At 51.6% G+C, this 18,126-nt stretch overlaps 2 protein-coding genes across 2 annotated transcripts; one reads left to right on the forward strand and one right to left on the reverse strand.

Moving 5' to 3' along the window:
- The first annotated feature begins 1,316 nt into the window (after positions 1-1,316).
- slc30a7 (solute carrier family 30 member 7) lies at positions 1,317-10,032 on the forward strand. The gene is made up of 11 exons (XM_083910994.1): positions 1,317-1,469; positions 2,352-2,453; positions 2,943-3,056; positions 3,574-3,661; positions 3,781-3,910; positions 4,984-5,199; positions 5,282-5,332; positions 6,338-6,473; positions 7,535-7,625; positions 7,732-7,881; positions 9,621-10,032. The coding sequence occupies exons 1-11, from the start codon at positions 1,390-1,392 to the stop codon at positions 9,666-9,668; spliced, it is 1,206 nt and encodes a 401-aa protein (XP_083767120.1). The 5' UTR covers positions 1,317-1,389; the 3' UTR covers positions 9,669-10,032.
- Positions 10,033-10,988: 956 nt separating this feature from the next.
- dph5 (diphthamide biosynthesis 5) lies at positions 10,989-14,623 on the reverse strand. The gene is made up of 7 exons (XM_083911179.1): positions 14,251-14,623; positions 13,407-13,531; positions 13,207-13,315; positions 12,695-12,815; positions 12,193-12,232; positions 11,931-12,034; positions 10,989-11,541 (listed from the first exon to the last, which is right to left on the reverse strand). Exons 1-7 carry the CDS (start codon positions 14,383-14,385, stop codon positions 11,309-11,311), a joined length of 867 nt encoding a protein of 288 aa, XP_083767305.1. The 5' UTR covers positions 14,386-14,623; the 3' UTR covers positions 10,989-11,308.
- Between the last annotated feature and the right edge of the window lie 3,503 nt (positions 14,624-18,126).

An 18,126-nucleotide genomic window follows, 5' to 3' on the forward strand; every position in this document is an offset into this window, starting at 1 on the left:
GTCCTCTGCAGGACCAGGGCCAGAGTCCTCTGCAGGACCAGGACCAGAGTCCTCTGCAGGACCAGGTCCAGAGTCCTCTGCAGGACCAGGACCAGAGTCCTCTGCAGGACCAGGACCAGAGTCCTCTGCAGGACCAGGACCAGAGTCCTCTGCAGGGCCAGGACCAGAGTCCTCTGCAGGACCTTTGTATTTTTTGTTTTCTTTGTTTTTAAAAACTGCAGAAATCAAGTTTCCTCCCAAAGGACAAAAACTCTGAGACGTTTGTTCTTTAGTGTTGTTGTTGTTGTTGTTTGTTATTATTGTGTTTGTTATTATTGTGTTTGTTATTATTGTGTTTGTTATTATTGTTATTGTGTTTGTTATTATTGTGTTTGTTATTATTGTTATTGTGTTTGTTATTATTGTGTTTGTTATTATTGTGTTTGTTATTATTGTGTTTGTTATTATTGTGTTTGTTATTATTGTGTTTGTTATTATTGTGTTTGTTATTATTGTGTTTGTTATTATTGTGTTTGTTATTATTGTGTTTGTTATTATTGTGTTTGTTATTATTGTGTTTGTTATTGTTGTGTTGTTGTTTGTTATTATTGTGTTTGTTATTATTGTTATTGTGTTTGTTATTATTGTGTTTGTTATTGTTGTTGTTGTGTTTGTTGTTGTTGTTATCGTTGTGTTGTTGTTTGCGGTCCTCAGTGCTGACTCTGCAGAGACGCAGAAGCTCCTCAGAGGGAACGTGTGTGAGTCTGTGACGCCCTCTGCTGCTGCTCCTCGGCACCACATACTCAACAACAACAACAACAACAACACAACTGAACAAACAAACAAAGTGAAAACAGGAGAAATGAACTCTGATCACAAAGTTTCTGCTTTTTTATTTTCATCAGTAAAAATATGAATATTATGAAACGTGTTTACAAACAAACGTTAATATTTTAAAGTCTGAAACGTTTAAAAATACAAAACAATAATCACAGAAATGAATCAGATCAATGAACCTGGGGAGGTTCTCGTGTCCTGGACCTGGTCCTGGTCCTGGTCCAGGTCCTGGTCCTGGTCCTGGTCCTGGTCCTGGTCCAGGTCCAGGTCCTGGTCCTGGTCCTGGTCCTGGATCAGGATCAGGAAAACAAGGATTAGAGGAGTTTGACTGACAGTTAGCGTTAGCCGTTAGCCGTTAGCGTTAGCCGTTGCAGCTAAGTGCAGAGTAAAGTGATGTTAGCATCCAGGAGCAGCTTCCGTGAGGAACTGGAGCCTTTATTGTGAAACCCGGGACAGAGCGGAAGTTGACAGTTAGCATCTCTCTCTCCGGAGAGTGTGTGTGTGTGTCTGAGTGTGTGTGTGCTCAGGTGTGTGTACAGGTGTGTGTGTGTGTGTGTGTGTTCAGGTGTAAACATGTTGCCTTTATCAGTCAAAGACGACGAGTACAAACCCGCCAAGTTCAACCTGCTGCTGAAGCTGTCGGGATGGTTCAGGTGAGGGGAGCTAACTGCGGCTAACCGCTAACACAGGCGCTAGCTGAGGCTAACACAGGAGCTAACTGCGGCTAACGGCTAACACAGGAGCTAGCTGAGGCTAACACAGGAGCTAACTGCGGCTAACGGCTAACACACAGAGCGAACTGATGACGGGCTAACACAGGAGCTAGCTGGGGCTAACACAGGAGCTAGCTGAGGCTAACACAGGAGCTAACTGCGGCTAACGGCTAACACACAGAGCGAACTGATGACGGGCTAACACAGGAGCTAGCTGGGGCTAACACAGGAGCTAGTTAAGGCTAACACAGATAACGGACTGATGACAGAGGCTAACACGGGAGCTAACTGCTAAGACAGCTGTCGGGATGGTTGTGGAGCTCGCCGGGGCTAACAGTGTAGCTCGCCGGGGCTAACAGTGGAGCTCGCCGGGGCTAACAGTGGAGCTCGCGGGGGCTAACAGTGTAGCTCACCGGGGCTAACAGTGTAGCTCACCGGGGCTAACAGTGTAGCTCGCCGGGGCTAACAGTGTAGCTCACCGGGGCTAACAGTGGAGCTCGCCGGGGCTAACAGTGGAGCTCGCCGGGGCTAACAGTGGAGCTCGCCGGGGCTAACAGTGGAGCTCGCCGGGGCTAACAGTGGAGCTCGCCGGGGCTAACAGTGGAGCTCGCCGGGGCTAACAGTGGAGCTCGCCGGGGCTAACAGTGGAGCTCGCCGGGGCTAACAGTGGAGCTCGCCGGGGCTAACAGTGGAGCTCGCCGGGGCTAACAGTGGAGCTCGCCGGGGCTAACAGTGGAGCTCGCCGGGGCTAACAGAGGAGCTACCTGAGGCTAATAGAGCCAGCCTAACGGTTCTAACGGCTCTCATGTTCCGTGTCCTCAGGTCGATCCTCGCGGATAAAACGTCCCGGAACTTGTTCTTCTTCCTCTGTCTGAACCTGTCCTTCGCCTTCGTGGAGCTCACATACGGGATCTGGAGCAACAGGTGAGCTAAGGCGGCTAGCATCAGCTGTTAGCATCCGTTAGCATCATCTGTTAGCATCATCCGTTAGCATCGATCTGTTTGTTCTGCCAGGATGTGCCACGTAGTGTTAGCTCTGTGTGTGTGTGTGTGTGTGTGTGTGTGTGTGTGTGTGTGTGTGTGTGTGTGTGTGTGTGTGTGTGTGTGTGTGTGTGTGTGTGTGTGTGTGTGTGTGTGTGTGTGTGTGTGTGTGTGTACTTTGATGAGTCCTGTCACCATGGTTACTTGGTTAAATGATAACATATCATAAACATAAGAAACACATATTAATATTTATTTCTGGAGTTCTTCCTTGTTCTGAACGCGTCACATGATCGTCACACTTCATCACCCGGGCAACACCAACATCATCGTCCCCGTCTGTTCCCGTGGAGACAGGAGACACTTTGTCTCCGTGGCGACTGAACATGCGAGTGTGTGACGTGTGTGTGTGACGTGTGCGTGTGTCTCCAGTCTAGGCCTGATCTCAGACTCCTTCCACATGTTCTTCGACTGCACCGCTCTGCTCGCAGGACTGGCCGCCTCCGTCATCTCCAGGTGGAGGTCCAACGACAGCTTCTCCTACGGGTGAGACCACTCTGGGCTCTGCTAATCAGGTCTGACAGGTGATCTGGGCTCTGTTAGTCAGGTCTGACAGGTGATCTGTGCTCTGTTAGTCAGGTCTGACAGGTGATCTGTGCTCTGTTAGTCAGGTCTGACAGAGGTGATCTGGGCTCTGTTAGTCAGGTCTGACAGGTGATCTGTGCTCTGTTAGTCAGGTCTGACAGAAGATCTGGGCTCTGTTAGTCAGGTCTGACAGAGGTGATCTGGGCTCTGTTAGTCAGGTCTGACAGGTGCTCTGTGCTCTGTTAGTCAGGTCTGACAGAGGTGATCTGTGCTCTGTTAGTCAGGTCTGACAGAGGTGATCTGTGCTCTGTTAGTCAGGTCTGACAGAGGTGATCTGTGCTCTGTTAGTCAGGTCTGACAGAGGTGATCTGTGCTCTGTTAGTCAGGTCTGACAGAGGTGATCTGGGCTCTGTTAGTCAGGTCTGACAGAGGTGATCTGGGCTCTGTTAGTCAGGTCTGACCCTCTGGTGTGTCTCAGGTACGTCAGAGCAGAAGTTCTCGCCGGCTTCGTCAACGGACTTTTCCTCATCTTCACTGCGTTCTTCATCTTCTCTGAGGGAGTGGAGGTAACACACACACACACACACACACACACACACACACACACACACACACACGCAGTCTGTCTGTCTGACCCTGTCTGTCTGTCTGTCTGTCTGTCTGTCTGACCCTGTCTGTCTGTCAGAGAGCGTTGGAGCCTCCTGACGTTCACCACGAGCGGCTGCTTCCTGTGTCTGTGGCCGGTTTGCTCGTCAACCTGGTCGGGATCTTTGTTTTCCAGCACGGAGGCCACGGCCACTCGCACGCAGAGGGAGGTGAGTCCTGACACGCAGAACCTCACCGCAGAACCTCACAGCAGAACCTCACTGCAGAACCTCACAGCAGAACACTTAGAACCTCACCGCAGAACCTCACCGCAGAACCTCACCGCAGAACCTCACCGCAGAACCTCACCACAGAACCTCACCGCAGAACCTCACCGCAGAACCTCACCACAGAACCTCACAGCAGAACCTCACAGCAGAACCTCACAGCAGAACCTCACCACAGAACCTCACCGCAGAACCTCACTGCAGAACCTCACAGCAGAACCTCACTGCAGAACCTCACAGCAGAACCTCACTGCAGAACCTCACTGCAGAACCTCACAGCAGAACCTCACCACAGAACCTCACAGCAGAACCTCACCGCAGAACCTCACTGCAGAACCTCACAGCAGAACCTCACCACAGAACCTCACAGCAGAACCTCACTGCAGAACCTCACTGCAGAACCTCACTGCAGAACCTCACAGCAGAACCTCACTGCAGAACCTCACTGCAGAACCTCACTGCAGAACCTCACCACAGAACCTCACCGCAGAACCTCACCGCAGAACCTCACCGCAGAACCTCACCGCAGAACCTCACTGCAGAACCTCACCACAGAACCTCACCGCAGAACCTCACAGCAGAACCTCACTGCAGAACCTCACAGCAGAACCTCACTGCAGAACCTCACTGCAGAACCTCACTGCAGAACCTCACCGCAGAACCTCACCGCAGAACCTCACAGCAGAACCTCACCACAGAACCTCACAGCAGAACATCACAGCAGAACCTCACAGCAGAACCTCACAGCAGAACCTCACAGCAGAACCTCACCACAGAACCTCACCGCAGAACACTTAGAACCTCACCGCAGAACCTCACCACAGAACCTCACAGCAGAACCTCACAGCAGAACACTTAGAACCTCACAGCAGAACCTCACAGCAGAACACTTAGAACCTCACAGCAGAACCTCACAGCAGAACCTCACAGCAGAACCTCACAGCAGAACCTCACAGCAGAACCTCACTGCAGAACCTCACTGCAGAACCTCACGTGTCTCCCCCGTCTGTGTTCAGGTCACGGTCACAGCCACTCTCTGTTTAACGGCGGTGTGAGTCACGACCACAAGAGCAAACACGGCCACGGCGGCCATGACAGTCACGGGCACGGGCACGGCGGCCATGACAGTCACGGGCACAGCCACGGCGGCCATGACAGTCACGGGCACAGCCACGGCGGCCATGACAGTCACGGTCACAGCCACGGCGGCCATGACGAGCCACACAGCCACGGTGAGCATCGTCTTCATCATCTTAGTCGTCGTCGTTGTTGTTGTTGTTTATTGTTTGTGACTGAAAGTGTTTGTTGTTGCAGACGAGCTCCTGCACACTCCAGGGAAAGGAGCCAGTAAACAGATCCTGCAGGGTGAGACCTGATCACACACACACACACGCACGCGCACGCACACACACACACACACACACACACACACGCACACACACACGCACTGACACAAACACACACACGCACACGCACTGACACACGCACGCACGCACGCACGCACGCACGCACACACACACGCACGCACTGACACACACACACACACACACACACGCACTGACACACACACACACACGCACTGACACACACACGCACACGCACGCACTGACACACACACACACACACACACACGCACTGACACACACACACACACGCACTGACACACGCACGCACACGTCACACGCATTGATGACGTCATGGCGATGCGTGGCTTTGTTTCCAGATCTTTCCGTAGACCTCGGAGTTTTTGTGCGTCTTGTCGACTGTTTTTGAATCTTTTCATCGACCAAATCTGCAGTAAACACTCCACCTCCGCATCACACCAACGTGAACCTTTCACCGCCATTGTTTGAAATGTCCGCGCATGGTCCCTCCTTCTTTTTTCTACGTCCCAACAGGCGCACAGGAAATGACCTCAGAGCCGCCGTAGGCCTCGTGCTCGTACACGTGCGCACGCTCGTGCTCGTACACGTGCAAACGTGCTTTACTAAAGCCCACCTCTCCCAAACGGGCCGTGGACGGCAAGCGTGCCGCTCCTAGACGTGGTACGGTTGCACTCACACTGGTCAAAGGAACCAGACTTTAGCCGTGACACGTGCTGGGGCACGGGACGGAGGCACAGTGGGAGGGGGCTCTAACTTGTGACGGAGGCACAGTGGGAAGGCGGCCACAGTCTCCATTTGAAATCAAATGTGCACCTTTGTTTGTGTGGTGTTGAACACGTATCCATGGAAACGTAACCCTGCTGTTTGTTGTTTTTTGTGTGTTGTTTGTTGTTGTTTATTGTTTGTATGTTGTTGTTTGTTATTGTTTGTGTGTTGTTGTTGTGTTGTTGTTGTTTGTGTGTTGTTGTTGTTGCTGCTGCTGCAGGCGTGCTGCTGCACATCATGGCCGACACTCTGGGCAGCGTGGGCGTCATCATCTCGGCTCTGCTGATGCAGAAATACGACCTGATGATCGCCGACCCCGTCTGCTCCATGCTCATCAGCCTGCTCATCGCAGTCAGGTCAGTGTTGTTATTATTATTATTATTATTGTTGTTGTTGTTGTTGTTGTTATTATTATTATTATTATTATTATTATTATTATTATTATTATTGTTATTATCATTGTTATTATTATTATTGTTGTTATTTATGATGTGACCAAACAAATAAACGTGTTCAGATTTAAGTTCTGGACGAGACAGGAAGAAAAAGAAGAACGTGTGAGGTCACTTCCTGTTTGCCTTTGTTTCTGTAAACAAACCAACAGGAAGCTCAACAACAGCGTGAGGTCACTTCCTGTTTGCCTTTGTTTCTGTAAACAAACCAACAGGAAGCTCAACAACAGCGTGAGGTCACTTCCTGTTTGCCTTTGTTTCTGTAAACAAACCAACAGGAAGCTCAACAACAGTGTGAGGTCACTTCCTGTTTGCCTTTGTTTCTGTAAACAAACCAACAGGAAGCTCAACAACAGCGTGAGGTCACTTCCTGTTTGCTTCCTGCTGTTCTCACAGAGAACGTCAAACCTTCAGGGTTCAGGATCCTTTAGAACCTCCTCAGTGACCGGACCCCCTGAGACCAGACCCCCCTGAGACCAGACCCCCCTGAGACCAGACCCCCCTGAGACCAGACCCCCCTGAGACCGGACCCCCTGAGACCGGACCCCCCTGAGACCGGACCCCCCTGAGACCAGACCCCCTGAGACCAGACCCCCTGAGACCAGACCCCCTGAGACCGGACTCCCCTGAGACCGGACTCCCCTGAGACCGGACCCCCCTGAGACCGGACCCCCTGAGACCGGACCCCCCTGAGACCGGACCCCCCTGAGACCGGACCCCCCTGAGACCGGACCCCCCTGAGACCGGACCCCCCTGAGACCGGACCCCCCTGAGACCAGACTCCCCTGAGACCAGACCCCCCTGAGACCAGACTCCCCTGAGATCGGACTCCCCTGAGACCGGCTCCCCGTGTCTCTGGGGGGTCAGGGTGCGTGTGTTTTTGTGGTTGTGATGTCACTGAGGGGCGGAGCCTCTGAATCAGCTGTTAGTCTGCACGTGCTCAGTTCGCGCTCTCTGCTCCGCAGCGTGGTGCCGTTACTCCGAGAGTCCATCGGGATCCTGATGCAGAGGACGCCCCCGTCCCTGGACCACGCCCTGCCCGAGTGTTACCAGAGGGTGAGTGCAGGCCCCGCCCACATTAGACCCCGCCCACATTAGACCCCGCCTCCAGACGCACGCCTCAGGGCCGGGTCTAACTCCTGGGTTCCCGTGTTGTGTTCAGGTGCAGCAGCTACAGGGAGTGTACAACCTGCAGGAGCCGCACTTCTGGACCCTGTGCACGGACGTTTACATTGGGACGCTAAAGCTGCTGGTTTCCCCCGACGCCGACACCCGCTGGGTCCTCAGCCAGACGCACAACATCTTCACACAGGTACCTGAACGCACAACATCTTCACACAGGTACCTGAACGCACCACATCTTCACACAGGTACCTGAACGCACCACATCTTCACACAGGTACCTGAACGCACCACATCTTCACACAGGTACCTGAACGCACCACATCTTCACACAGGTACCTGAACGCACCACGTCTTCACCACAAGTACCTGAACGCACCACGTCTTCACCACAAGTACCTGAACGCACCACATTAAACCTCAGGTACCTGAACGCGCCACGTTTTCACACAGGGTACCTGAACGCACCACATCTTTACAGGGTCCCTGAACGCACCACGTCTTTACAGGGTACCTGAACGCACCACATCTTTACAGGGTACCTGAACACACCACGTCTTTACAGGGGAACCTGAACACACCACACCTTTACAGGGTACCTGAACGCACCACGTCTTTACAGGGTACCTGAACGCACCACGTCTTCACACGGGTACCTGAACGCACCACATCTTTACAGGGGTACCTGAACGCACCACGTCTTTACAGGGTACCTGAACGCACCACGTCTTCACACGGGTACCTGAACGCACCACATCTTTACAGGGGTACCTGAACGCACCACGTCTTTACAGGGTACCTGAACGCACCACATCTTTACAGGGTACCTGAACGCACCACGTCTTTACAGGGGAACCTGAACACACCACACCTTTACAGGGTACCTGAACGCACCACGTCTTTACAGGGTACCTGAACACACCACGTCTTTACAGGGTACCTGAACGCACCACGTCTTTACAGGGGAACCTGAACACACCACACCTTTACAGGGTACCTGAACGCACCACGTCTTTACAGGGGAACCTGAACGCACCACACCTTTACAGGGTACCTGAACGCACCACGTCTTTACAGGGTACCTGAACGCACCACGTCTTCACACGGGTACCTGAACGCACCACATCTTTACAGGGGTACCTGAACACACCACATCTTTACAGGGTACCTGAACGCACCACGTCTTTACAGGGTACCTGAACACACCACGTCTTTACAGGGTACCTGAACGCACCACGTCTTTACAGGGGAACCTGAACACACCACACCTTTACAGGGTACCTGAACGCACCACGTCTTTACAGGGGAACCTGAACACACCACACCTTTACAGGGTACCTGAACGCACCACGTCTTTACAGGGGAACCTGAACGCACCACACCTTTACAGGGTACCTGAACGCACCACGTCTTTACAGGGTACCTGAACGCACCACGTCTTCACACGGGTACCTGAACGCACCACATCTTTACAGGGGTACCTGAACACACCACATCTTTACAGGGTACCTGAACGCACCACGTCTTTACAGGGTACCTGAACACACCACGTCTTTACAGGGTACCTGAACGCACCACGTCTTTACAGGGGAACCTGAACACACCACACCTTTACAGGGTACCTGAACGCACCACGTCTTTACAGGGGAACCTGAACACACCACACCTTTACAGGGTACCTGAACGCACCACGTCTTTACAGGGTACCTGAACGCACCACGTCTTCACACGGGTACCTGAACGCACCACATCTTTACAGGGGTACCTGAACGCACCACGTCTTTACAGGGTACCTGAACGCACCACTTCAAACCACAATCTTTCGACGCTAAAATGTGAATTCAACTTTATTATTTATCTGTTGTTGTTGTTGTTTATGTTTATTTGTTTATTGTTGTTGTTGTTTACCCGTGTGTGTCCCTCTCTCAGGCCGGAGTTCGACAGCTCTACGTTCAGATCGACACGGCGTCCGTGTAGAAGCCCCGCCCCCTCTGAACACCAGGGACCAATCAGCTTCATTCCTCTGCTGTGACCTCTGACCCCAGAGTCACTGCAGCACAGACTGAGACCAGGGGGGGGGGCGACGGGGGGCAGAGAGAACTGACTGATCCCCCATCCTGCTCCAGACCCCCCCCCTTTTTTATAAACTCACCTGCCCCCCCCCCCCCAATCACACACACCTTTTAGACTGGAGCAAAGCATTCTGGGTAAGTGCCTTCATCATGAATCAGACAATCTGAGCCCCCCCCCTCCTGTGACATCACTGCTGGGACCAGACTGCTGATTGGTCGGTGTGTGTGTGATGTCACAGTGTTTTTAACGTGCCAAACCATGTGACCGCAATAAAGGCTTCTCTCTGCTGCCGCTGCGTCATTACTCAGCGTTTTACAACGACCACAGGAAGTGTTTAAGACGTCACGAGTCAGCGTTTTACAACGACCACAGGAAGTGTTTAAGACGTCACGACTCAGCGTTTTACAACGACCACAGGAAGTGTTTAAGACGTCACGACTCAGCGTTTTACAACGACCACAGGAAGTGTTTAAGACGTCACGACTCAGCGTTTAAAAAAACGCCGTCGTGACAGAATCTGTTGAAAAAAGTCAAGTTTTCCTAAAATACATGAAAACAAAACAAAATCCAGAATTATCGACTTCCTGTTGGGCTGAGGCTCCAGGAGGCAGTGACCATCTAACACACGCACGCCCACCTGGACCCTGGGCCCACCTGGACCCGGGGCCCACCTGGACCCGGGGCTCACCTGGACCCGGGGCTCACCTGGACCCTGAGCCCACCTGGACCCGGGGCTCACCTGGACCCTGAGCCCACCTGGACCCGGGGCTCACCTGGACCCTGGGCCCACCTGGACCCGGGGCCCACCTGGACCCTGGACCCACCTGGACCCGGGGCCCACCTGGACCCGGGGCCCACCTGGACCCGGGGCCCACCTGGACCCTGAGCCCACCTGGACCCGGGGCCCACCTGGACCCTGAGCCCACCTGGACCCGGGGCCCACCTGGACCCGGGGCCCACCTGGACCCTGAGCCCACCTGGACCCGGGGCTCACCTGGACCCTGGGCCCACCTGGACCCGGGGCCCACCTGGACCCGGGGCCCACCTGGACCCGGGGCCCACCTGGACCCGGGGCCCACCTGGACCCGGGGCCCACCTGGACCCGGGGCCCCTCACACTCGTGTTCTCGTCCTGACGACTTTGATCAAACTCGACTAAAACAGAAAGATGCAGAAACGACGTCTCATCAAATGTTTTTAATGTTTTCTTTATTTTTGACAGTTTTTAAGCCTTTATTCTGAAGGACAGACAGGAAGTGTGTGGGGGGGGGGGGTCAGAGTCAAACCCACGGCTCTTTACACGGGGCGACTGCTCAAACCACTGAGCCACCGGGCGCCCCAGGACTTCAAGATGGCGTCTGAAGTGTTGGACCCCGTGTGTTCTGAGCAGGTGCTAGCATGCTAACAGGTGTGTTCAGAGCAGTTGCTAGCATGCTAACAGGTGTGTTCAGAGCAGGTGCTAGCATGCTAACAGGTGTGTTCTGAGCAGGTGCTAGCATGCTAACAGGTGTGCTCTGAGCAGGTGCTAGCATGCTAACAGGTGTGCTATGAGCAGTAGGTGGAGCTGTCGACCTCCCTCAGGTTCTGCAGGGCGCCCGGTTCGGCGTTGACCCGCAGCATGTCCACCTCCAGCGGGTGGAGGTGACCCGTGACCACCAGCGAGTGGAGCGGGGCGCCGAGGTCACACGTCAGCAGCTGACGCAGCGTCGCCACACGGATCCTCTGGTCGTCTGCACCGAGCCGGGCCACGGCCACACACACGGTCTCCTCCGTCACACCTGGAGGGGCACGGGTAGCATGTTAGCATGCTAACACCTGTTAGCACGGTAATAGTTCAGACATGTAGCTGCTGCCCTGAGACCTGATCCAGGATCAGAGGCTGGAGCTGCTGCCCCTGAGACCTGATCCAGGATCAGAGGCTGGAGCTGCTGCCCCTGAGACCTGATCCAGGACCAGAGGCTGGAGCTGCTGCCCCTGAGACCTGATCCAGGATCAGAGGCTGGAGCTGCTGCCCCTGAGACCTGATCCAGGATCAGAGGCTGGAGCTGCTGCCCCTGAGACCTGATCCAGGACCAGAGGCTGGAGCTGCTGCCCCTGAGACCTGATCCAGGATCAGAGGCTGGAGCTGCTGCCCCTGAGACCTGATCCAGGATCAGCTGTCACTCACCCAGCTCCTCCCCCTCCCCCCTCCTCCTCTGGATGATCTGGATCAGCTGATCTGAGGCCTGAGCCGCCGTCATGAAGCGAGGCGGCTCGAACACCTGCCGCCCCCTGGGAACAAACAACCACTGCTGTTATATTTATTATATTAATAAAGTTATATTTATATAGTTATAATAACATCATCATAAATATAACATTAACATTAACAACATTAACAACAATAACATTAACATTAACGAGCCGGTGTGTAAACAAACGGGCGTCACCTCATCAAGTTCTCTTCACTTTGCTCCTTCACTTTAATATCTGTGGATACAAGAGAGGGTTAGTGTGTGTGTGTGTGTGTGTGTGTGTGTGTGTTACCCAGCAGACAGAGTGTGTGTGTGTGTGTGTGTGTGTGTGTGTGTGTTACCCAGCAGACAGTGTGTGTGTGTGTGTGTGTGTGTGTTACCCAGCAGACAGAGTGTGTGTGTGTGTGTGTGTGTGTGTGTGTGTGTTACCCAGCAGACAGTGTGTGTGTGTGTGTGTGTGTGTGTTACCCAGCAGACAGAGTGTGTGTGTGTGTGTGTGTGTGTGTGTGTGTGTTACCCAGCAGACAGTGTGTGTGTGTGTGTGTGTGTGTGTTACCCAGCAGACAGAGTGTGTGTGTGTGTGTGTGTGTTACCCAGCAGACAGAGTGTGTGTGTGTGTGTGTGTGTTACCCAGCAGACAGAGTGTGTGTGTGTGTGTGTGTGTGTGTGTGTGTGTGTGTGTGTGTGTGTGTGTTACCCAGCAGACAGAGTGTGTGTTGTCCTGCTCTCCTGTTTTTAAAGATCTTGTCGTAGAAACTTTCAGGTTTCCACGTCTGCGTCCAGAAAACCAGCGACACCACCTCCCCAAAGTTATACAGCTGCAACACACACACACACACACACACACACACACACACACACACACACACACACACACACACACACACACACACACACACACACACACACACACACACACACACACACACACACACACACACACACACACACACACACACAGCTGATGCTCATTTGCATACCCCACCCCTCATTTGCATATTAATGAGGCCCCAGGGGACGATGATGTTAGCATCATTAGCATAATTAGCATTAATGTGTGTGTGTGTGTGTGCACAGCTGTGTCCTGCTCTCTGATTGGCTGCTGATAATAAGCATAATAAAACCTGCAGCAGTAATAATAATAATAATAATAATAATAATAAATAATAATAATAATAAACATAGTTGTGAATATTAATAAGCGTTTACCTGCAGGCCGCAGCAGCCCACGGCGTTGAGGATGGAGGCGTTGTGGATGACCCTGTACGGTATCCCAGCATGCACTGCTCTGAGGACCAGGTCGCTGTGGGTGGTGGCTCTGAAACCAGACCAGCACACTTCAGTCGTCCCGTGTCCCACGGCGCCCGAAGGCAGCGAGCGCTGTGATTGGCTGAGAGACGGCGACTCACCCGAACGGGTCGCCCACCACCAGGAACGCCACGTCGCTCACGTCGGCGCCCTCCAGGATCTGGTCTGCACCGTGCTCCACCAGGGCGCGGTCGGCCACGATCAGGGCCCGGCCGTAGAACTGCTCCTGTTATTAAGACGAGTTATTATCTTTATTATTAATATCAAAGTTATTATTAATACTTATTATTATTAAAGTTATTAAGATTATTTTTATTATTAAAGTTATTATCTTTATTAATAATGTTAAAGTTATTATTATTAAAGTTATTATTATTATTATTTATTTTAATGAATTCATCAAACACAGAATTATTAAAAACTTCATAGAAACAAGAAATAAATATTAAATCAGAAAAACATCAAAAATTAATTTAATATGAACTAAAGAAAATGTTTAAGTGTAAAAATACATTTATAAATCATTAAATTCATTTATTAAAATAAAAAAATAATATTATAATATGTTAATAATAAAATATAAATATATATACATTGTTTATTTATAATATAAATAAATATAAATATGAATAAATGAATATATTAATTTATTATATGAAAATAGTAGATATTTATTTTTAGAATATGAATAAAAATGCATTACAAATACATATAAATCAATAAATATATGTATTTCTTTTATAAATCAGTATAATTATTAATGTATTATAAAATAAATTAATTAATGTAATTATAATATACATAAATATGTGTTTACATATATTAATATATTTATTTATAACATAAAATACATTAATACGTGTGTGTGTGTGTGTGTGTGTGTGTGTGTGTGTGTGTGTGTGTGTGTGTGTGTGTGTGTGTGTGTGTGTGTGTGTGTGTCCTCACCAGCGCCTCCTGTCCTCCGCTCAGCACCGACGTGTACGTCTCCAGATAAACCCGGGAGCAGCTCCTCACCGCCCGCAGACCCTTCACCGTGATGTCCTCCGGGTCTCCGAGACCCAGGCCGATCAGGTACAGCATGCCTCCGCCGGGGACACCGCGCTGCTGCCGGGGACACCGAGGCTGGAGCCGGGGACACCGAGGACTGGAGCCGGGGACACCGCGCTGCTGCCGGGGACACCGAGGACTGGAGCCGGGGACACTGACACCGGACCCGGGGACACCGCGACCTTAACCCCGCTCTTTAACTCAGTTTAGTATTAAAACGATTAAATATTTGACCGTTTTCATCCGTTTAAACTTCCTGTTTCCTGCTCGCACGTGCTGTCCCTGGACGCGCTCTACGTCATGCCGTAAAGAGTTCCCGTTCACGACAGCGGCGCCGCGGTACGGCAGCACAAGCCCCTCACCTGACACGAGCCCCTCACCTGACACAAGCCCCTCACCTGACACAAGCCCCTCACCTGACACAAGCCCCTCACCTGACACAAGCCCCTCACCTGACACAAGCCCCTCACCTGACACAAGCCCCTCACCTGACACAAGCCCCTCACTTGACAGAAGCCCCTCACTTGACACAAGCCCCTCACTTGACAGAAGCCCCTCACCTGACACAAGCCCCTCACTTGACACAAGCCCCTCACCTGACACAAGCCCCTCACTTGACACAAGCCCCTCACTTGACACAAGCCCCTCACTTGACAGAAGCCCCTCACCTGACACAAGCCCCTCACTTGACACAAGCCCCTCACCTGACAAAGCCCCTCACCTGACACAAGCCCCTCACCTGACACAAGCCCCTCACCTGACACAAGCCCCTCACCTGACACAAGCCCCTCACTTGACAAAGCCCCTCACTTGACAAAGCCCCTCACTTGACAAAGCCCCTCACTTGACAAAGCCCCTCACTTGACAAAGCCCCTCACCTGACACAAGCCCCTCACTTGACAAAGCCCCTCACTTGACAAAGCCCCTCACTTGACAAAGCCCCTCACTTGACAAAGCCCCTCACCTGACACAAGCCCCTCACTTGACAAAGCCCCTCACCTGACACAAGCCCCTCACTTGACAAAGCCCCTCACTTGACAAAGCCCCTCACTTGACAAAGCCCCTCACTTGACAAAGCCCCTCACTTGACAAAGCCCCTCACCTGACACAAGCCCCTCACTTGACAAAGCCCCTCACTTGACAAAGCCCCTCACTTGACAAAGCCCCTCACTTGACAAAGCCCCTCACCTGACACAAGCCCCTCACTTGACAAAGCCCCTCACCTGACACAAGCCCCTCACTTGACAAAGCCCCTCACTTGACAAAGCCCCTCACCTGACACAAGCCTCTCACTTGACAAAGCCCCTCACTTGACAAAGCCCCTCACCTGACACAAGCCCCTCACTTGACAAAGCCTCTCACTTGACAAAGCCTCTCACTTGACACAAGCCCCTCACTTGACAAAGCCCCTCACTTGACAAAGCCTCTCACTTGACACAAGCCCCTCACCTGACACAAGCCCCTCACCTGACACAAGCCCCTCACTTGACACAAGCCCCTCACCTGACACAAGCCCCTCACCTGACACAAGCCCCTCACCTGACACAAGCCCCTCACTTGACAGAAGCCCCTCACTTGACAGAAGCCCCTCACCTGACACAAGCCCTTCACTTGACAAAGCCCCTCACTTGACACAAGCCCCTCACTTGACAAAGCCCCTCACTTGACAGAACCCCTCACTTGACACAAGCCCCTCACTTGACAAAGCCCCTCACCTGACAGAAGCCCCTCACTTGACACAAGCCCCTCACTTGACACAAGCCCCTCACTTGACAAAGCCCCTCACTTGACACAAGCCCCTCACCTGACACAAGCCCCTCACCTGACACAAGCCCCTCACTTGACACAAGCCCCTCACTTGACACAAGCCCCTCACTTGACAGAACCCCTCACTTGACAGAAGCCCCTCACTTGACAAAGCCCCTCACTTGACAGAAGCCCCTCACCTGACACAAGCCCCTCACTTGACAAAGCCCCTCACCTGACACAAGCCCCTCACTTCACAAAGCCCCTCACTTGACACAAGCCCCTCACTTGACACAAGCCCCTCACTTGACAAAGCCCCTCACTTGACAAAGCCCCTCACTTGACAAAGGCCCCTCACTTGACAGAAGCCCCTCACCTGACACAAGCCCCTCATCTGACAGAAGCCCCTCACTTGACACAAGCCCCTCACTTGACACAAGCCCCTCACTTGACACAAGCCCCTCACTTGACAAAGCCCCTCACCTGACACAAGCCCCTCACCTGACACAAGCCCCTCACCTGACACAAGCCCCTCACTTGACACAAGCCCCTCACTTGACACAAGCCCCTCACTTGACACAAGCCCCTCACTTGACACAAGCCCCTCACTTCACAAAGCCCCTCACTTGACACAAGCCCCTCACTTGACAGAACCCCTCACTTGACAGAAGCCCCTCACTTGACAAAGCCCCTCACTTGACACAAGCCCCCTCACTTGACAAAGCCCCTCACTTGACACAAGCCCCTCACTTGACAAAGCCCCTCACTTGACACAAGCCCCTCACTTGACAAAGCCCCTCACCTGACACAAGCCCCTCACTTGACAAAGCCTCTCACTTGACAGAAGCCCCTCACCTGACACAAGCCCCTCACTTGACACAAGCCCCTCACTTGACACAAGCCCCTCACTTGACAAAGCCCCTCACTTGACAAAGCCCCTCACTTGACAAAGGCCCCTCACTTGACACAAGCCCCTCACTTGACAAAGCCCCTCACCTGACACAAGCCCCTCACCTGACACAAGCCCCTCATCTGACAGAAGCCCCTCACTTGACACAAGCCCCTCACTTGACACAAGCCCCTCACTTGACAAAGCCCCTCACCTGACAGAAGCCCCTCACCTGACAGAAGCCCCTCACTTGACACAAGCCCCTCACTCGAAGGAGCCCCTCACTTGAAGGAGCCGCTCTCTTCTCTGAATCCAAGCTACAAACCTAAAGAGCTTCGACGGCACTGAACGTTTCGGGCCCCGTTGTCATCGAACTGTACAAGAAGCCCACAGACTTCAAGAGGAAGAAGCTGCAGCTTCTAACAAAGAAACACACCTTTCTCCATCTTCACAGACACTGATTTAATAAACAACACGTAAACCGCATCATGTTTGATCCATTCTGCTGAAACAGTCCCAGAGTTCTGTCCAGAGTGGTTTCAGTTTGACATAAAGACTTTTCTGATGTTTCATTATTAACATTTAAAGAGATGAAGATGGATGATTACAGCTGCCTCATTAAGATTAAAGTAAAAAGTGACAAAATAACGTTTCTGTATTGTTGCCTGGATGATTATTGATTATTGAATTCTAATGTTGGATCATGAAATCAATATTAAAGGTTATTAAACTAAACGTTGTTGATCCAAACTCGTGTCTGCTGATTGAACTCCGCACCATCGCACAGTTTCTCTGCTTCAACATTCACAGTTTCCATTTTGTGATTTATTTAAAAGTAACGGACCTTTCACATTAAATAAAGTCATTTATTAATATAGATTCATGTATTTTTAATTGTATTAACATGTATTGGCAGCCACAGGACTGTTGTGCTCGTGGACCAAGTATCGTCCTTTTCTACAGCCCACTACTTTTATTTTGAAATGTCACGTCACCCTGACGTGGGCTTTCCCTGTTATAAAGGGCTTTTAAATGTTTGTTTATTAAATGTTGCATTTAATTTTAGTTTCCATTAAAACTTTGCAGATGTTTATCTTATCATTGTAATGTTTGATTTTAGATGTTATCTTTGTAATGTC

The sequence above is a fragment of the Echiichthys vipera genome (assembly GCF_963691815.1).
Source record: "Echiichthys vipera genome assembly, chromosome: 3".
NCBI lineage: Eukaryota > Metazoa > Chordata > Actinopteri > Perciformes > Trachinidae > Echiichthys > Echiichthys vipera.